At 44.5% G+C, this 21,488-nt stretch overlaps 1 protein-coding gene across 3 annotated transcripts in view; it reads left to right on the top strand.

Annotated features, from left to right (window-relative positions):
- The window catches only part of Traf5 (TNF receptor associated factor 5), a 41,490-nt gene extending 22,994 nt beyond the window's left edge, over positions 1-18,496 (top strand). For all 3 annotated transcript variants that reach the window (XM_010613204.3, XM_010613201.3, XM_010613202.3), the window contains exons 4-11: positions 3,183-3,284; positions 5,661-5,825; positions 6,351-6,428; positions 6,725-6,799; positions 9,803-9,895; positions 13,909-14,049; positions 15,848-16,016; positions 16,677-18,496. In XM_010613204.3, the coding sequence (XP_010611506.1) occupies positions 3,183-3,284; positions 5,661-5,825; positions 6,351-6,428; positions 6,725-6,799; positions 9,803-9,895; positions 13,909-14,049; positions 15,848-16,016; positions 16,677-17,254 (1,401 nt within the window). In that variant the 3' untranslated portion in view covers positions 17,255-18,496. The remainder of the gene's footprint in view (positions 1-3,182; positions 3,285-5,660; positions 5,826-6,350; positions 6,429-6,724; positions 6,800-9,802; positions 9,896-13,908; positions 14,050-15,847; positions 16,017-16,676) is intronic.
- The last annotated feature ends 2,992 nt before the right edge of the window (positions 18,497-21,488 follow it).

Raw genomic sequence — 21,488 nt, forward strand, 5'->3', positions numbered from 1 at the left:
AGTTCTTCCCCTTAACATACTGTTTTAAGATTCACCCAGGTCGTACAAGGTTTTGTACTTCATTGTTTCCTATTGCTACATTCCATCCATTGTATGGCTATGTCATATTTTTAAAGATCCATTCATCAGTTAATGGACATTTGGGTTGTTTCCACTTTTGAATGATTAGGAATAATGCTGCTATGAGTATTCATGTACAAGACTTTTTGTGGACCTGTGTTCATTTCTGTTTTACTTGTTGCTGAGACAAAATACCCAACACCCCAGGTTTTGGGAGGAAAAGTTTATTTAACTCACAGTTTATAGAGGTTTCAGTTCATAGTTGGCTGGCTACAGAACAGGGTGGCATGGCAGGGGAGAAACAGTTCATGGCAGGCAGAAGACAGCAAAAGCAAGCAAGTGTAAGTAAGGACAAGTGACAATAGCAGCTTCTTTCTGCCCCTTTTATATTCTTCCTAGGCTACCCAGCTTGGGGTGGGCGCCAAACCAATCTGTGGACTCATTTAGTAATCACACACCCTTAACCCCAGCATCACACATTCTAGATCCAGCCACCTCTGAAAAGCCCCACCTATGATTGCCTGAGGCTTTGAGGGGACAGAAGTCATAACAATTTCTTTGGGTTGTGTAGCTAAGTGAAATTATGGGTAATGTGGCAACTCAGTGTTTAACATTCCGAGAACTGTCAGGCAGTTTCCAAAGCAACTACACCATTTCACAGGTTCCTACCAGTGATGTATGTGGGTTCCATTGTCTCTAAAACCTCATCAAAAATTGTTGTTCCCAGTCTTTTCATTTAGTCTTCCTAGTGGGTGTAAAGTGTTATGTATTTGTGGTTTTAGTTTGCTTTTCCCTGATGACTAAAGATGTTGAGTGTCTTTTCACATTGTGATTGGCTATTTGTGTATCTTCTTTATAGAAATGCCTCTTGAGTTCCTTTGCCTGTCTTTAAGTTGGGCTGTCTTAATTGTTGAGTTGTAAGAGTTCTTTATACAGTACATTCTGGATACAAGATTCTTAGGAATGTATGATTTGCAAATATTTTTCTCCCATTCTGTGGGTTGTCTTCATTTTCTTAATGGTATCCTTTGAAGCAGAAATCTTTTGGATTTTATGAAGTCCAGTTTATCTAATTTGTTTTTTGGCTCTTGGTTCCTTGTCATTTTTTGTGTGTTATGTCTAAGAAACTGTCTTAATTACTTTTCTTGTTGCTGATACAAAATACCTAACATGCAAAGTTAAAGGAAGAAAGGTTTGTTTTGCTCACAGTTTGTAGAGGTTTCAGTCCATGGTCGGCTGGGCCCAAGTCAGGGTATCCTGGCAGACGGGTGTCACAGTTCATAGCAAGCAGGCAGGCAAGAGCACATTTGCCCTCTTTCTGTTCCTTACATTTTGTGCAGGCTTCCCACCCTAGGGCAAGCGTAGCACTCACACCCTAGTGAGAGCTGTGCCAAACCAATCAAGCGGCTGATTTAGACATTACACACCCTAGATTAGACACCTCTGAAAAGCCCCAGCTATGACTGCATGAGGCTCTGGGGGGACATCTAGACACAGCCATAACAGAAACTGTTGTTTCACAATGAAAATTGTTTCCTTAAAGCTTCTTTTTAATTACGTGCAGTTTTCTTCATCTAGTGTTCAGTTGCCTGGATTCAGGCTTCACCTCCAGGAAGCCTTTCCTGAGCACCTGGCCTGAATCTTCTCTTTTTCTGCATTCCTTGTGATGCTTTACACCCATTAGAACAGGGATTGACATACTCCCACCTTAGGGCAAATCCAGCTGCCACATATTTTGCTTGGCCTGTGAGCGAAACAAATGGCTTTTACATTTTTAAATGGCTGAAAAAATATCAAAAGAAGGGTGCATAGTAACTTTTCTATTTTTGTACCTTCTTGTATTAAACTATTTCAAAATAAAAACCTGTTTTAAAAATCAAACTAATGTTTTGTGACACACGAAACTTAGATGAACTTTGAGTTTCAGTGTCCATGCACATTTTATTGGAACATTTGTTTTGGTGTTATGTATAGCAGAGTTGAAATTCGCAAGAGGTGGTTGTGATGTGGCTTAGAAAGCTGAAAATATTTACTGTCTGACCCCTTAACAGGAAAGTTTGCCAAGTCCTGTCTTGTGCTGAAATAGCAAGTCCACACTGCTTCAGAGACACCCTAATGAGCTCCCTGTGAGAGGAGGTACCTTAGTTACTTTTCTCATTGCTGAGAAAATACCTGGCACCCACAGTTTAAGGAGGAAAGGTTTATTTCAGCTCACAGTTTGTAGAGGTTTCAGTCCACAGTCAGCTGGCTCCAAGGCAGCAGGGCATGGCAAAGGAGAAACAGCTCAGGGAGTGGCAGGTAGAAGGTAACATCTTTCCTTTTACACTCTCCATAAGCCTATTGGTTGGTGCCACCCACACCCACGCGGTGGGGGCCTCCCATTACCCACACCCAGAACAACCTGAACCAGTCAGTGGACTAATCCAGTTCTCACACACCTTTAACCCACCCTCACACACTTGAGATCCAGCCACCTCTGTACAACCACAGCGATGAGGAAGCACACGAGGCCTTAGGAGACATCTAGACACAGGCCATAACATTCTGCCTCTGCCCCCCGAAAAGGTTTCCTGTGCATCCCTTTATCCAAAAAGCATTTAGTGCTTCTCTAAGAGTTGTCAAGGTCTAACAGTTTCAGCATTGCTAAAAAGTCCAAATCCAAAGTCCGCTCTGAGATTTGAGGCAAACTCTTAGGTGCAAGCCCCCGTAAAGATGAAAAGAAACCCAAACACTTCCAACGTACAGTGGCACAAAATAAGCATTCCCATTCTAAAAGGTAGAAGTAGGAGGATAGACAGGAGTGGGTCCAAAGCAAGACGAAAATCCAGCAGGGCGAACATTAAGTCCCGTAGTCCCATGTCCAGCATCCAGATTGTGTGGGTGGAGTTCACTTGAGATTCCCCCGGCACTGAGTACCCAGTTACCTGGCTTGTCAGAGTGTATCAGCACGTATCCGAGGCAGCCTTTCCTTTTAGGGTCATGGTGAGGGTGTTATTTCCACAAACTCTGTGGAAGTTTCCATCTGACTTTTGAGATGTGCTTGAAGACCAAACTAATGATAGCTTCATTTGCATTCCTATAAAGTGTTGGAGGGTCTGAGACCTAACATGTTTGTCTCCTAGGTGTTTAAAGACAATTGCTGCAAAAGGGAAGTCCTCAATTTATATGTGTATTGCAAAAATGCCCCTGGATGTAGTGCCAAGATGATTCTGGGACGATATCAGGTTGGTATGACCAATGCTTGCCTTTGCCACCTCTGTATCGGGCCCCCTTATGTGACATTTCCTGGGTGGGCATGTGGAGAGAGTCCTGGGTTGCCCTCTGAGGGTTCCTCCTGGGTGGCACCACATGCTGCTGAAGCACATCGCAGGTATGGATGTGAAAGAAGGGGTTCATTTTGTGGGGGGCACTGGGAGGGCATGCTGGGTATGCCACACCCTAAGTTGTGGTAAGGTCATCACACCAAAAAAGAAAGTGTGAGTCATGCTGAGCAAAAGAAACAATCAAGCAAGGATGGGTCATTTGGGGGGAACTGTGAAGGACAGGGGGTCCCTGGGTAGGAGCCAGGCATGGCTGCCAAGTGTTTGCCCTTGCACCTGGAGCTCAGGTGTGTGGGCCTGGCCTGCAGGATGTGGAACCTAAGCAGATCACAGACCTGCAATAGGATGTGGTTTAAAGGTGAAGCATTGGTGTGAGAAACAAACAGGTCTAGGGAAAGTTTAAGTGAGGGGGAGTTGAGTTCCTGTCTGAGCTGTGCTTTCATCTGGCCGTGAAGGCTGTTAATGAGACACTGGCAGTGCGGCCCTGCCTGCCAGGCCCGCTGGATCACACTGCAAGTGACCAAGACTCAGCCATCTCTGGCTTCCAGGGAGCTGCTTGGAAGCTGCTGACAATTTCCGCTCACACCACCCAGCTTGGATGGTATTTCAGATGACTCAGCCTTTTTCTTTATCGGGCCTCCGAACCCCTAGGCACTTAGGTGATAAATAACAAATGACTTCCTTGTGAACCCAAGGATTGCTTTGGGGGATCGCAGAGCTTTCTCATCCTATGACAGCCCTTGGCCCCTTGCTTTTATGGTAGGCCCAAGACCTAGGCGTCTTTGCCAACACTGCTGTCACTGAGCCTGCAAATGAAATGGGTCCCAATGGACTGCAGCTGGAGGGGCCAGAACCTTCCAGAGAACCAGGCTGGTGTCTTCCACCTGTCTCCTCAGTGTTTCTCGCAATGCGCATCCCTTCCCCTTCATGTGGCAAGGTGCTGGTTCCAAAAGGAGGCAGAGTTCCATGAATGTTGACTAGTAAGAGTGGAGGGCTAGGATCTGTAAATTCGGGAGAAGACTCAGATTTTGACTGTCATCCTCATTTGCTTTTTACTACCAGTGGTGAAGGCAAATAGCTGTCATCCTTATCCGGATGCCGGAAATCTGTTCCTTCTGTTTTCCTTCAGAGAAGAGGCACAAACTGTTTCTGTTAGAGGGCAAGTGGTAAATATTTTTGGCTTTGCAGGCTGTGCAGAATCTATTGTAATGACACAGCCCCCTGGCTGCAGAGTAAAGTGGTCACAGATAGGATGTGAATGAATAGTTTGCTGGACAGCTCTGTTTTAAAGGAAATCACATTCACCAGGATTTGAGCAGCTTGTCAGCATCACAGTCACTTGCAGTGATCCAGTGGCTTTTATGGAGACCTATCTGCTGTTAAAAAATCTAGAATGTGAAGAATCCAATGTTATAGATCTCCGATACTCTGGTTAAAGTATTTTCTGATGTTACAGGGCAGAGCATTCCTGGCTACTCCGTGGCCCATGGGCCTGTGTTTCCTTTGTCTCTTTCTTTCTTGCTTCTGGGACAACCTCCTCCCCTTCCTTTTTGTAAAGTCAGACCGAGGCATGATTGAGACCATTGAGGCAGGCAAAATTAAAGCAACATGCTTAAGTTTTTGCCATCTGGGTACAGATGGGCCAAGGGCATGAAGGCCGTTGGCACAGAGAGGAGGGTGTGTGCGGTTGATATGGGGTGATGGCGAGAGCAACAGGGTAGCTGCTGGCTGCTTGTTATCTCTGTGCTGCTGCCGACGTGCGTGGTGGGTCTGCTTGGGCGGGGCCTGTCACTTCTCCCGATCCTTGGTCCTCTCTCTCCTTCACTGAGTCAGGTTATGCCCTCTTCTCCTTCTCTGTTTTCCTTCTGCCCCATCTTCCGCCATGTGCAGCGCAGAGGCCAGTACAGGGGTTGTAGGTAGGGACGGAGACTGCTCAAAAGAAATAAAAATGTCCTCAAAGAGCCAGTACCCTAACTGGCAGGCCGCAGGAAAATAGCCAAGAACTGATCTAGCAATATGATAAGCAGGGTCCTGGGTCATCTGAAATACACCTGGCCATGTCCCCTGCCCTGATGTCCGCTCTCCTAGTTCCTGCCAAACAAGGTGGCTTTTGCAGCCTCTGGTTCCAGCAGCCGCTCCTCAGCAGAAGCAGTGAGTGACCTTCGTGACAGCTCCAGGGCCCCCCACCTCCCGCCCTGTGCCAGCCTTTCTGCCCAGCTGGCTTTGCTCTCACCCTCGGGCCTTCCAGCTGGCCCACTGGCCTCTTGCTGTCTGTCGCAGGACCACCTGCAGCAGTGCCCGTTCCAGGCCATTCCATGTTCCAACAAGAACTGCCGGGAAGCTGTGCTGCGGAGAGACCTGCAGGAGCACCTGAGCACACACTGCCAGTTCCGGGAGGAGAGATGCCTTTACTGCAGGAAGGACATAGTAGTGGTCAATCTCCAGGTGACAGGGCAGCCTCCTCCCCAGGGCCACGCTCTTCTGAGCAGTCACAGTGGAGTAGGCTGGAGGGACACCGAAAGTTCCTGCTGCAGCTGTCTGCACAGAATCAAGTCTGTAGCTCAGAGCCTTATTGGCAGGGTGCTGTTCATTTATCATGGGTGAAGCTAGCATTACACCTGCTGCACATGGAAGGAGTGGTGTGAGCCCTTGTGGCGGGCAGGTGACAGTGACTCTGCCCTGCAGACTGTGACTGCACTGGATAGGCAGAGTGTGGGCACCTTTTCCAGAGGCCAGAGGGGGCACCCTGGTAATTGCCCAGGCTTCCTTCTTAGAGTCCCTTGCTCTCTGATGTTCTGTTTGAACAATCAGAGCATTTAGTTTTTTAATTGAATTCATTTAACCTTTTGGGGAGTATCTTATAAATCCCTATGGAAGGCAAGACAAATATCCCCAAGAGACAGGTCTGCATTCTCAGTGAGGGGAGAAGAGAGGAGCCTTGGTCTTGTTTCATCATACTTTCTGTTTCAGAATCATGAGGAGAACTTGTGTCCTGAGTATCCAGTATCTTGTCCCAACAAGTGTTCGCAGATTATTCCAAGAACCGAGGTAACTGTACTCCTCTCCGTATGTTCTACATAATAAGATAGTTCAAGCGCTCCCTGCTAAAAACCCAAATGTGAAGGGCTGAGGTTTGAATCTCCCCACAGGAGCCCCGTCCCGATCCTCCTTTGCCTTCTCCCTGCAAACTCAGGACCCATCTGAGCTGTTCCTGGCCAGGTGCTCTCCTTGTGCTGGTCCTGCCCTCCCCTGCTCACCCGCTGGGGCCTCCTGCTCACTGCAGCCACTCCAAGCATGGAGATTTGGTGGAGAGTTTCCATAGCTTGAGGCTGCCTGTCTTATAGGTGGATGAACATCTTGCTGTGTGTCCAGAAGCCGAACAACACTGTCCTTTCAAGCACTATGGCTGTGCTGTAAAGGTATGAGATGCCTGTTTGTTTCTGCCTTTGCATTCTACTTGGCAAGTCCATGTTACTCTTTGATTCCACTCATGATTCAGGACTTATAATCCAGAGAACTTTAATATTTTAATTATATTAGAGTTCTACATAAAAATACCTATATATAAATAATAGGCTCATGCAGTTGTGAAAGTAACAACTCCAAAATCTGCAGGGCAGAGCAGGCCAGCAGTCTAGAAACTCAGGCTGGAGCTTCTGCGCTGCAGTCTTGTGACGTGCTTCTTCTGGGAAAGCTTCACCCGAGCAGATGAGGCCCACCCACGTATGGGTGGAGAATCTTGTTTATATAACATAAGCCGATTATGTTCATCGTGTCTACAAAGTATCTTCTCAGTGTTACTTAGACTAGAAACAGCTAGGAACCATAGGCTTTTTTTTATTACTTCTAATACACAGTAAGTCCGGACTTAGGAACATTTGAGTTGTGAACTTTCCCAGGTGCACTGTCTGCTTATGAATAGATCTGACTTACGAGCAGTTCTTCCAGAACAGAACTTGTTCATTACCTGGGGACTTACTGTAGCCTTAAAATAATTGTTCAGGGGCCGGGGATTTAGCTCAGTGGTTCAGTGGCCTGTCTTGCAAAGACCCAAGTTCAATCCCCGGTACCAAAAAAAAAAATTGTTCAGTAAGTTATATAAAATAAATTTAAATTAAAAGAAATAAAGTTTGATCTCCACTTCAGGCCTTTCAACAGATTCCAGATGGATCAAAGTTTAAGACAATGAAATATATTATGTTCTGTATTATCATTCTATGTTTTCTGTAAATCTAAAGTTGCTCCAAAATAAAATTTATTTTATTTTATTCATAAAAATAGTAGAAGAGAAGATGAGTGAATTTTTAAATTCTCAAAAAGTTCTTTATGAGATGACTAACGCAAGGCCAGAGGCCATCATTTGGATAAGTTTCATAGAAAATATTTTAAACTTCTACATGATTTTTAAAGTTAAATAGCAAACCACAAACTGGAAGCAAAGCTTTGAAACATATAAGCAGACAGAAAAGAGACTATTTTCCTTACTATACAAAGAAGTCTTCTATATGAATAAATTAAACAACTTAATGGAAAACAGGAAAAGGAATATATGGACAGTTCAAGAAAAATCCACCTGGCTTATGTACAAAAGTGCTCATGATGTACAAAATGATGCTCAATTTTACTTAGAAATAAATGTAAATTACAACAAGGAATATGATTTTCATCATCAAATTGACAAAGATTAAGACATTTTATAACTTTCACTGATTTTAGAGCAGTTTGATTATATCTATGAAAAGGGAACCCATTCACTAACTTGCAGTTATATGACTAGGAATTTACGTCACAGTATCCTCTCATAAGTGTGCAGTGATAACATACATATATACACAAGCACACATATACACAAGGTACATATGATAATACTGTTTGAATACAAAAAACAAAACCAAACCAAAGTTAAAAACAACCTGTAAGTTCATCACAAAAGGACCAGCTGTATCATGATATATTCATATTTAGAAATAATGTGCACCTGATATAAATGAATGAGATATATGTGAGAAAAAATAAGTGTAGTCTGGTTTCATTTGTGTTAAAATTGTGTGCCTGCCTTTGTTGACGGTCGTGTGAAAGACTAGGGAACTGGGTGCTCAGATGGAGAGAAGAGCCCTTTTTCTTCTCATTCTGCATCTTGCTATATTGTTTGACCTATTTCTTTTATTGTAAAAAAACTATTAAAAAATTTTTTAAAAATTGGTGAAGAGTGCCTAAATTTGACCAAATCAAACCAGTGCAAACATTTGTCTTTTACAAGGGAGCTCAGTCCCTGTGAGTAGATTACTATTTAATTAATCGCTAAATGAAGAATTGCACAGAGTGTGTACATTACAGTATTCAGAACAAAGAAATGGCCAAAGGAAACTCCAGCTTGATAATTTTGCTTTTAATTGTCTAACTCTTATATGTAGTGCTGTAATGTATAACACAGCATTAAACAATAGTACTGTACTATACAGTAAATCAGCAGAAATAACTGTATAAACAAGGGGTACTGTGCAGAAAAAGACATTGAGGATGTATAAATAAGGTGTACAGAACTGTACCAAAAAAGATGGGTGGTAGGCCTGAGCAGTCATTAAACAAGTATGTCAATAAACCGGGAATGTCTGTAGTTGTCTTAGCTGAAGAAATGATAGGGTTTTCCTTTAGGCACTACTGCCTTCCAGCTCTGAAAAAGGTCTTTTCAGTCAGGCCCAAACTTCTATCTGGGTTGGATTCTAGAACTTACCTCAGTACCAGAGCTGGGGGTGGCTGGAGGAGCCATTCTCTGGAACCTTATTTGGGACAGCCTTTCACCAGAGGGGCCAGTCCTAAACCGAAGGGAAACTGGTGGTGAACGTGTGCTTAAGAATTCATGGACTCCCTGGAACACTAACCTTTGCTTCTACTGGTAATAGAGGCTGTTTGCAAATAAGTGCTTTAAGAATCCATTTCTTCTTGCACAATTATTCTACGATTTTATGGGTGTTATTTTGCATGGGCTAAGATTAGTTTGCAGCCTTCTGCCCTTGACAACAGGGCAGTGGTGGAAGGCAGTATAGACGTGCTGATGGGAGGGGAATCCTCCTAGGCTGAAATGTAGTCTAAGAGAATCCAGCAAGGACACAGGGAACTGCTGAGAGAGGCTAGTGATTACGCCTAACTCACAGGAAGGGCCAGGAAGAAAGTCAGAGCCAAGGGTTTTGATAGGGGCATGATTCTTTGTTAAGTTTAAGATTGCTTTGTGGGCACTGTAGAATCCCAAAGCTGGAAAACAGACCACAGAATCACTTTTCCTGTACCCACCTGGAGATGGGTGGATCTGTAGAATTAAAGCAGCGAGGTTGCTGAGGTCCTGCTTCAGCACAATGTCCCCGTGCCTCCTTTGTTCTTGGGGCCTCTCGGTAACTGGGCTTTGTTTTGTCTTTGTACTCAAGGGTAAGCGAGGTAACCTGCAGGAGCATGAACAGTCAGCCTTGCGAGAACACATGCTCCTGGTTCTGGAGAAGAACTTCTGGTTGGAAGAGCAGGTGAGCTTCAAGAGTCCCTGAAGAGGGATTCCCTGGAATTGCCAGGACTCGCCTGCTCCAAGTGTCCCCCTTTTCATCCTCTTCCGCTTCCGAGTAGGTTAACTGGAGGTAGACGTTTCCATCCTCAGTGGCCACGCAGGCTAACAGAATCATAGAACATTAGGGTAGCGGCACCCCTGAGACTTTCGGCTCCAACCCCCTCATTGAACAGGTGCAGTAACTAAACTCAAAGAAGGGCTGATGTGTGTGACTTGTCAGTGGCAGGATTTAAGGTCAAGCCATGCTCCTCACGGTACACCCTACCGCCTCACCACGAACCTTCTGATTACTACCTGGAACTTAGATGTTTGATGTTTTAAAATTAAATCAGTATTACCATAAGACACCAGCTGACTATTCTAGGCATTATGGAATTTAGTAATTTAGAAATAAGTTTAAACTGCCTTTGAGAAGCTTTGTAACATGATAAATGTTGACTTACTTCATATTTACATACGTCACTGAACTATGATTATCAGGTGAAATTATGTCATAGTTCTTGGAGCATTCAGACTAGACCTCAATAACTGATGATTCTGAGTGGTGATTATGAAAATTAATTATTCTGTTAGAACATCTCAGAAGATCATACTTTTTTTCCCCCCTTTTTATTTTTGGTACTGGGGATTGAATCTAGAATCTTTGCACTTAGCTACATCCTCAGTGTTTTTGAAAATATTTTATCATAATAAAGTACCTTGCTAAATTGCTAAGTTGCCTAGGCATGTGATCCTCATGGCTCAGCCTCCCAGAGTGCTGGCATTATAGGTGTGTGCCACCATGCCCAGCAGGATCAGATTTTTTCAGCCCAAATGGGAAGAAAACTGTCTTTGGGGAAGGAGTCGAATTTTATTATTGCACATTATTTTATGATATCTGTTTCTAAATCAGGTGTGTCAGTTCCAGGATCACATCCTGGAGAAAGTTAGAAAGACTGATGAAAGAGTAACTTTGGTAGAAGGAGTAGAAGGTATGTTGCCGCATAACTGTTTGAAAATTCTTTCTTGACAATTGCAATACCTGTCCACCCATTCGTCCAACAGACACCTCCCATAGGTCAGGGACAGTGTTCGTTTCTGGGACAGTGAGTCTGGGAATGCAAACAAATGTAAACCCATAAGTTGTGCCTGGTGGGACACACCATAAACTGTCTGGGTACAGAGGCTGCAGCAGAAAACTCTGGGGACATTGAACACAAGGCAGGATGTACAGGCTGCATCTTGAGGGAAGAAAAGATTAGTCAGTTACAGTGTTGTGGCAGAAAGATTCCAAAAAAGGGAGCTTGATCCAAGGCAGGAGGCATACCAGATGCTGCCAGCTTAAGGCACTGAGATTTTCAGATGCTTCCAAGTGTCAGACAGGGAATGGCTGGAGACTGTCGTGTTGGATTCGGATTACAGTTGCGTTTCATGCAATGTGGAAGTTTCTCTCTCACACTGTGTGTTCGATTATTGTTTTATTCTGCATACTTTGCTTCATTTCAGGAAGAATGTAAAGGCCAAAAGTTTGAACTAATGTTTACCAGTAATAAGAGGATAGTGGGGGTTTCAAATAGGAAAATACTTGATCAGATAATTGTTCTTTTTTTGTAGGGGGATCAAACTCAGAACCTTGCACTTGGAAGGCGGGCGTTGTGCTACTGAGCTAAATCCCCAGCCCAGTTCAGTTTTTAAAAACTAAGACAGATATTGGAGTGAGCGTGCTGGAGCCGAAAGATCTGGGCTTGCAGCATGGCCCATGCTGGCCTCTGGGTTGGGGAAGCTGATTCACCTCTCCCTGCCCTGGTCTCTCATTCGTCAGCAGACTGTGGTTTGGGGGATGAGGTCACACGGTTCAGCTCTCAGCACAAGCATTTCAGTGTTAAGCGGCAGCAGGGTGCTGGAGGTGGTGATGGAGTTGGTGAAGGCACGAACATGGTTGTGTGAGTGGGTTGCAGAGCCTGCTCAGAAAGTTTGAGGGTGAGTGGTGCTGCCAGTTCAGGGGCAGGGAAGTGGGAGGCTCTTCACTGACGTGGGCACCGTGAGACAGGTGTGCTTGGAAGTAAGGGCTGGGAGACAGTGGATGGGTGGGGGACGTCTGCCCTGGGCACCAGGAGCTGGGCCAGGCTCAGGGTAAAGAAATAAGAGAGATGCAGCCCCAAGAACCAATTTAATGGGGAACAAAGCAGGTATAACAGTGAGAGGGATAAGTGGTAGCTGACCTGAGGCCAGGGTATCATGGACTGAGGTGGGTAGGCGGGGACTGCTAGTCAGCAAATACTTACTGCAGAGGTGTGCCCTTGAGCGGCAGCTTAAAAGGCCGTAGTTTCTAGGTGACAAGGGAAGTATCAGAACAGACCTGACCGGAACAAGGAGACACATGACCTTCCTGGGCAGGAACACATGGGCTGTGAATGGGCAGGAGGCTGAAAGGGTAGCCGGGGCAGATGACCGGAGCCAGGGTGGCCTACAAAAGAAAGCCACTGAAGGGGAGGCACAAGACTAGATTTTCCCTTAACAGTGTTTTGGTTACAGAATAGAATATGAATTGGTGGAGAGCAAGATTAAAGGCGGTACTGGCTGCAGGGGAGTGAGCCTATAATCCTAGTCCTCTGGGAGGCTGAAGCAGGAGGATCACAAGGTTGAGAATAGCCTGTTCGAGTTAGTGAGACCCTATCACAAAATAAGAAATGGAAAAAGGGCTGGGGATACAGCTCAGTGTGAAGGCCCCGAGTTCAATCCTCAGTACAGTAAAATACGTATTTAGATAAGGAGATTCATACACCCATTCCTTGACAAGTATTTATTAAGCTGGTACCAGGCCCCCATCCAGGCGCTGGGCTCCAGTGGGTAGTGAGGTCCATGCAAGCACCAGCTGCTGGGGGCTTGTATTCTGCCGTGTGTCAGCGCAGAAGGTACTGTACAGGACTAGGAAGGAAGCTGACTGTCACAGACCCAGTGAGAAATAGTAAAGGTTGAAGTGATATTAAAAAGAGACAAGGAAATGACAAATGGCTTTAGGAGTTTCTTGTATTGTGTTAGGAGGTAAAGTTGGCAGGCACTGTATATAACGGAAGTGGGGGACAGAATTGTGTAGAATCACTTTTAGGTTTCTAGGTGTTTTCCTCAAATAAATTACAAATTCTCAATACTCTCTTCATGTGTTTTGCCTACCACCTGCGAGCCTTTGTGCTGGACAGGTTCCTCAAACTCCACATGTCTGTTTCCTCATCTGAAAAAATGGGACCATATCTAACTCTTCGGGGTTCTTCGAGGATTAAAAGAGCTCACGAACATGAGTGTTGTGTCAGTTATTTCCCTGGTTGCTGTAGCACAGCCTGATGTTTGCAAATTAAAGGAAGAGACCTTTATTGTGACTTGTTTGTACGGGTTTCAGTCCATAGTAGAGGCAGGGTGGCACGGCTGAGGGCAGCTTCTCCTGCAGGGCAGCAGGAAGCAGAGTGAAGGGAGGAGCCGGAGAGGGGGTGCCCTTCCAGGCCACGCCCCCAGCGTCCCACCTCCATAGACCAGGCGTCACCTCCCAGCATCACCTTTAGCCCTAAATCATCATGCCCCATGATCCAGTCACCTCCCCAAAGCCCCATCGATGACCGCATGAGGCTTTGGGGGGACATCTAGATAGAAACCGTAACATGTGGTAGGGATTCAGCAAACTCAGCCCTTATTGCTGTAGATAGTATGTGGATAACGTCTAACGAGGTGCGGGGATCAGTACTCTGGTTATTTAGTAAGTGCATAACGAGTGGATAAAATGAACAGCAAGTTCAGCCAAGTGATGACAACAGGCTGATGTGAAATTCTGTGGATCTCAGTTTTTTAAACTACCTGAAAATATTTCCCTAGAATTATATAGGAATCTGTTTTCATAGAAATATATGTATTCCTAGAAACATGTTCTTACCTGCAAGTACTATTTAACTTGGATGTATGCATTTCAGTGACCTCATTTTTCTTTATTCACGTTTCTGATGTTAGATCTCTGACTTATATAAGAGCCTAGGGCAAAAAGAAAGTAAAATCCAGCAGCTAGAGGAAACTGTGAGGAAATTTGAAAAGGAGTTCAAGCAGTTTGCACAGTTGTTTGGCAAAAATGGAAGCTTCCTCTCAAACATACAGGTAAGAAGCAGCCTTTCCACTCGGAGCTGAGACCTTGCTTTCCATTGGCAGTGAGGATTTTCCTTTTACCTTTCTAAGTAACTTCAAATACAGCATGAAAGTGCAAGAATAAGATGGTGCAAAGAACGTCTGTGCGTCCCGACTCGCCGCTCTGTGTCTGCCTCGTTACTTCCTCATTTGCACCCTCTGCCCCTCCCACCGCTGCTTTTCCTAAAGCATTTCAGTGTTCTACCAGTGTCAAGTCCTTTATCTACACAAGGCGGGGTTTCCAAGGAGTGTACAGAGTTCTGTCCTGGCCCCCGCACATGTAATGAACTCAGTAAATTTAACATGTATACAATCTTCTCCTATCATCTGTGGCAGTTAGGGTTTTAATTACGTTGTGTGACTGTTCCTCCATTTCTGATTCATCGAGAGCATGTAGTTCTGCATTTTGTAGACAACAAAGTGAAACTATTCTCGTGGGAAGAAAATACTGAAAACATCACTAAAATGTAGCTAAAATGCCTTGTTAATTATGAATATTAAGTAATCATAAGTGGATTTCTGATTAATATGGCTTTCTCATTATAAAATTATAGTGAAACATTTCAAGACATAAAGAAGATATAACAAAAGATTTCAAGGCAATGATTTAGTGTATTAATACATGCATGAAGTGCGTAATGTTTACATTCTTTGCGGGAACTTGGTGTCTGAACATCACACATCTTTACTTCTCTTCTATTCCTTTTCTCTTCTCTCTGCCGCTCTCAATCCCCTGCCTTTTATTTTTCTGCGCATGTTTCAGGACGTACTGTTCGCGTTCCGTGGGTTGGTGCATATACACGACACAGCTTGGTTCCTTTCCACCCCTTATCCCCTCACCCCCATCTCCTGATTCCTTTTCCAGTTTGAGAATGACCTGTCTCCCTACTTCCTATTATCATTTATTTTGTTTCAAAGCAATGATTTGAAATTTGGATTACCTCAGAAAATCTAGGCCATTTAAATTCAGTGTTTGTCCTCTCTCTCTCTCTCTCTCTCTCTCTCTCTCTATATATATATATGGTTTTGTACACACATGTATATACATGCACACATGTTATATATACATGTATATGTTGTATATATGTGTGTATATATTGCATGATATGCATATAAGAGTGTGTCCAGAAAAAAAGAAATCCATTAATGCTACTGTCTCAGTTCTAACCTTTTCAAATACGCAGACCGCCCAGTTAGAATTAAGGCACTCAGGCAAGGTGAGGTGGTTTATTCCCTTCCGCCTGAAACAGCACTGGAGTACTTGGGCCTGCCTGGGTCCAGCAGAGCAAGAGTGAACTGGGAGATCAGTTTCTTGAAGAAGGCAGTGACCAGGCCAGAGGAGGGGCAGCCAGAGCACACAGCAGAGATATGCTAGAGAGTTAAGTGGAGAAGTGAGGGAGGGTGAGCCGTCAAAGATTGGAACAGGCATTGGGGTAGGAGGGGATGAGGAAGATAAAGACTCCTCTGTGATCCTCACTGAAGTTTCTCCTCTAGACTGTTTGTTTTTGAGACAGGGTCTCACTATGTAGTTGAGACTGACCTGGAAGTCACTATGTAGCCCAGGCTGGTCTCGAACTCACAGCGATCCTCCTGCCTCAGACTCCCGAGTGCTGGGATTACAGGCGTGCACCACCACGCCTGGCTTCCTCTAGGCTGTTTTTAACTTCATTAATTGATTAATGTGAAATGTTTGACTTAAACAATTTAATCTCAATGAATTATTAAAATAGTAACTAAATGTTTTTGAGTATTATCCATTTTGTCCTAAAAGGTGCTTGCCGGTCACATTGACAAGTCTGCCTGGCTAGAAGCTCAAGTGTGTCAGTTGTTGCAGATGGTTAACCAGCAGCAACATAAGCTTGACCTGAGGTCTTTGGTGGAAGCAGTTGATGCAGTGAAACAAAAAATCGCCCTGTTAGAAACCAATGACCGACGATTAGGTACGTCTAACATCTTAGGTCTCTTTTCATGGCCTGTCTTTCTGCAGACACCTGGCCCTGCACTCCCATCTCTCCAGGTGAAGAAGTCTGAGTCTGCTGTTTGTGAGATTCTGGCTGCTCAGGCAAACATGAGGGAGGCCTACACTGGAAACAGCAGTGGGTAGAAACAGCAGGAAATTCCAAACAGCAGAAGTGGTGATTTTTAAAGAGAGAAGGAAATAATGAAAACGCGAAGGGAGAGATGTGGTGGGACGACTTATTTCAGCTATGGGAAAACACAAAAGGGCATTCAGTGGTAGAGGGATTGCTTAGAGAGCATGAGGCCTGGGGTTCAGTGCTCAACACTGTTAAAAACAAAAGCGTTCTAGTTAGAAAAGGGTGAACCTGCTGTGCATATGAGAATCACACCAGGCAAATGCGTAACTGTCTTCGCTATACCCTGGCAAGCTTCACGTGATACTGCACGTTCCCACTTTTTGGTGCCACTTTGCTAAGACATGCTGTTCACTGAGTTAACAAGTGGTCCATTTGGGAACAGTGAGATTAGTTCATCTTTAGGATATCAAATTTGATTGGTTCTTTTTAGGTAACAAAATTCCACTTTGGGCACGTTGTAAAGACACCTTTCAAGTGTGTGAAACCTTTTTTTTTCCTTTGCAGTTGTTTTAGAAGGGGAGACTAACAAACATGATGCCCACATTAATATCCATAAAGCACAGCTGAATAAAAATGAAGAGCGATTTAAACTGCTTGAGGGTGCCTGCTATAATGGGAAGCTCATTTGGAAGGTGACAGACTACAAGATGAAGAAGAGAGAGGCCGTGGACGGGCACACAGTGTCCATCTTCAGCCAGCCATTCTACACCAGCCGCTGCGGCTACCGGCTCTGTGCTAGAGCGTATCTGAATGGCGATGGGTCCGGGAAGGGGACACACCTGTCCCTGTACTTTGTGGTGATGCGAGGGGAGTTTGACTCACTCTTGCAGTGGCCATTCAGGCAGAGGGTCACCCTGATGCTTTTGGACCAGAGTGGCAAAAAGAACCACGTTATGGAGACCTTCAAAGCTGATCCCAATAGCAGCAGTTTTAAAAAACCCGACGGAGAGATGAACATCGCATCTGGCTGTCCCCGCTTTGTGGCTCATTCCACTTTGGAGCACTCCAAGAACACCTACATTAAAGACGACACGCTGTTCTTGAAAGTGGCCGTGGACTTGACTGACCTGGAAGAGCTCTAGTCCCTGTTCATGGAGTGACAAGAAGACCTCTCGAGGCCAGGAGCGCGGAAGAGGACACGCGCGATGGGTTTAGACTCAGTGCGCCCTCGTATTGGGCTTTTTGTCTTTTATGTTTGAAGTTAGTTTAAAACTTCCAAAGTGCTGTTTTCTTCCTACATTCTACTCTGCTGAAGTTGAAAACATAGAACTCGTAGACTATCTTCTTGTTATTTATATTTTACATCTCACAGAAAATTTCTTTAACATGAAGTCTTAGTCTTATCTCTTACTGGTGCTTAGTGAAGTGTCTCAGGTACTCTGCTCCTAACCCTGAGGACACAAAGGTAGCAGAGTTTCCAGCTGAAAATGCTTCAGAATTAATCAGATCTAAACACAGTAGCTTATGTTCTTTTTGGAGACCGTTTGAAGTCACTAGTTGCTATGAAAATGGGAATGTATATAAGCTTAGAGTCCAGACTTCTTTCTGAAGAACAGAAATGATCGTGTTCTGAGGCATCTGTCCATACAGATCTACATGTATCTACAGCTCTTGGCAAGCCTGAGCTTAACCCAAACAATAGTGTTTTCCTAACTTGAAATGTACTGTTGCCATTGGTCCTACATGGGCTGGTTCTCCCGAGTTTTGGGAGACAAGTGCCAGGGCCTCAGGGCAACCACACATCTTCCCATTTCTGTGCAGTTCACCCTACTGAAGAGCCATGGATTGTATTACTTACTTCTAGGAATGACAGGAACCTTCTTAGCTTCTCCTGAGCAATTTTCAAGATGCTAAAGACTCATACCATAGGTGTCACCCGAGTATTAAATTCAAAGAAATACATGCACAGTAGAATTGTACTTGAGAACTACACTGTGGCTTCTGGCAAGCTCTAGTATGGTGGCGATCAACACATCAACTCAGATAGCAGGACACAACCTCTAACCCACAAGGCCAGACTGGGGTGTCGTGTTCCTTTGTTTCTAACCATGTCCAAGGTCACTCTGTCTCCTGGGAGCTGAAGATCATGTTGTAATTAGTTTTTAAGCAGTTGATTTGGAAAATATTTTAAAGTGAGCTTGCAAAATACTGGCTTTGTCTATTAATAACTTCAGTGTATACAAAGCATGTCATGGTATGGTTTAGGAATTCAGGCTCCATCACTGATACAGTGATTAAGTGAAAGTAGTGTTTCACAAGAGTTTTGATTTTTATTTTTTAAAGTGGATCCATGTAAACAATTTTCCTCTCATTTTATCTAATTATTTTAATTATGCATCAATACATTTAAAATTTTATTTCCACTTTGGTGGAATCACACCACCACCACCACAAGGTACTAGGCAAAAAGGAGGAGTGCCTACCCCTGAGGAAGGTATGTAATGGTCACAGTAGGGCGAGTCTGTGCACATATTGATATATAAATAGGTCTGAATCTCAACCTCTAAATTTGGTGATTTAGGGAAAATAAGAGATAATAACAGCCAGGTTCAAGTGCCAGTCCTGAATACAAGTATAAATGGGGCGGCAAGGCACAAAGCCTTCGTGAGGGAGCTGGACAATCAGTCCACCGTCAACTACCTCTTCCTCTTAGGCCGCACACTCAGGCGTCCATGTACCTGCTGACCTCTGCTGAGGAGTCCACAGGTGCAGTACTTTAAAGCCCACCTTACCACAGCTTACCTAGAAGTCTCCCGCTGTCCTCACCACTGCTAACCTGTTCTCCTCCACATCGTCTACCTCGGTTAGTGACAGCACGCAGGCCGGCATTTGTATACTAGATTCCTCTCTACCCTCCAAATACTTGTTAATAATTTAACGGCCAAATTGACCTCCAGTAGTTTCTTCAAATGATTCTGTATATCACTGTATATCACTTACCCATTTTAAGCCTACATCTTTTTTAAAACTCACAACTGTTCTACTTTGAGTTTTGCCGCTTTTAAAGCTAGCATCAGTGCTGTCACCCGATCTGAAATGGAATCTAAGTGGGACTCCCCACTCCACTTTGTGACTGCGCCCGAGGATGAATCCCAGCCCCCGTGGATGGCATATTAAGGCCCTTCATGCCCACCCATCCCCCAGCCTTTCCTGCCATTTCTCCTAGTTTGTGTTTAGCAATACCACGTACACCATCTGGTATGTGTCTGGGCTTGTGCTGCAGGACTACCAGGAATGCTTTGCTGTCTCCTTAACTCCTTTGCCTGGTGACTGCTTGCCCTTCAAAATTCTGCTCAGGCCTGGACTCTTCTGCATTGCCTTCCCAAAGTAGCACCCTGCTCCCACTTCACCCTTGCCTAGGCCGAGAGCTCTTGCTCTGTGCTCCCTACTTCTGTGTCACATCTCAGTTGCTGGGTTTGACTGTATTTTGCCATTTGTAATGTCACTACAATTGAGAAAGAAAAATGATCAGTATGTAAGTGTTCCCAGCCTCCCTGGTGTGATAGATGTTCCCTTTCAACTTCTCTCCCCTGAGCCCTGAGAAAATATTTCTCTTAGACTAGTTCTGGGTGTTTGCAATGCAAGATAAGAGAACAGGCAAAAGACCTCTAAAGAGAGAGCCCAGTGACAAGATATATGGAGAAAAGCCAAAGATCCATCCACCTAACTGGGGAGAATTAAGAGAGGAAGGGGAATACAAAACTCTGGGAGCTGCTGGGAATTGCAACTTGGGGCCTCCTTAATGCTTTTTTCTTCTAAGAGGTCTGCATTAAAGACTAAAATACATTTTTTTTGTCTGTTTGAAATATATGTATTTGCAACTCCATATAGGGACAAAACTGATGGGTTTATGAAGTATTTGGACAAAAAAAGTATATAACAATGTAAGTTGTGATAAGTGCCTTAAAACAGGAAGGACAGTGAGGGAATAGATGAGCTAGGGCGGGGAAAATGCACTTAGGGTAGTCAGGGAAGGCCTTTATGGTTGCACAGTGTTTAGTGTTCATGTGAAATGTTTTCCAAAAGCCCAGAACTTACAATGCCTGAGGAATTGGCTATGAGAAAATAGGCTCGCTGATCTCCAAATGGCACAGGCATGTGACCTGGGCCCCTCCAAGGAGGCACTGCCATGCACAACTCCACCTTGGAAGTAAGACAGAGGAGGAAACATGTCCACTCTTGCTAGCCTGTGGCAACCAGTGTTTGTGGAAATGCAGTTGTATTGAGCGGTGATGGCAGCGATTGATTTCTTCTAGATCTAGTGTGTTCCGGTGTTTTTACATCCACCCTTGCCCTGAGATTCTGTGAGCTGCATTGAATTGTTAAAAGCCCCTTTCTCACGCAGAGTAAATTGTGTTGTTTGTTAACAACCTCGCCAAATCAAACTGAAACCTGATGGCTGAGTCAGCCATGGGGAGAGCAGGTGGAATGGAGAATTCTGGGCAACGATCCCTAAGGAATTGAGTCGCAGAGTTGAAAAGAGGCCAGTGTAGAAGGGTCTCGTAGAAGAGAGACAGTGAAACCTGACAAGTTTAGAGAGGCAGTCAGGGCTCCAACTAATGCTGAGGCAGTGGTGAGGAATTTGTCATTTATGTAAAGTATAATAATACAAGTTAAAGTGAAGTGAAAAGGCAGAGGGATACATAATCTGATTCATGCTTTAAAAAATACTATGTGAAGCTATTCAGGAAACAAGATAACGAGTTCAAGACTCCTGTCTCAAAACGAAACAAAACACCTAAACAAACACCTGCAGAAAATATCACGAGTAAACAAGAATCAATCGAAATAACTTCTAGAAATAAGTAGCACTAATGTACCGCCCAGTGCTGAGTGGATTCTTGGGAAAAGCCCTAATTATTATTTACCGACGAACTATTACCTATGAAGTCAGTGGATTCTTTGTCGAACTATTAGATTATGAAGGTTCACAAAGTGACCCGGTAGATCAATAACCAAAAACTACACCATGCTAGGGTATCGAAACAATCACAAAAGCCCCCCCCCCGATAAATGCGCAAAATATCAAGGAAATCCCAACACTTCGGGGAAGGATAATATGGGAAGACTTGAATACGGAAAGAACCACATTGCTGATGGGAAGTCTCAAGATGACACTGGCTAGCAATCTGGACAAATTACAAAAATATGACAAATTCCGGGAACCCTTTGCAGAATGGTTACGCTGTATTACAGAGTGGACTCAGGGTTTGAGACGCTCTGGGAAAGTGCCGGGCTGGGACAAACCTCAACACGCCCCAGAAGCCTCCGCCGCTCGCGCCGCCGCACGGCCCTTTCCGCCCGCCCTGCGCTGAG

This window comes from Fukomys damarensis, unplaced genomic scaffold, assembly GCF_012274545.1.
Source record: "Fukomys damarensis isolate Sample0158 unplaced genomic scaffold, DMR_v1.0_HiC HiC_scaffold_11, whole genome shotgun sequence".
NCBI classification, from domain to species: Eukaryota; Metazoa; Chordata; class Mammalia; order Rodentia; family Bathyergidae; genus Fukomys; species Fukomys damarensis.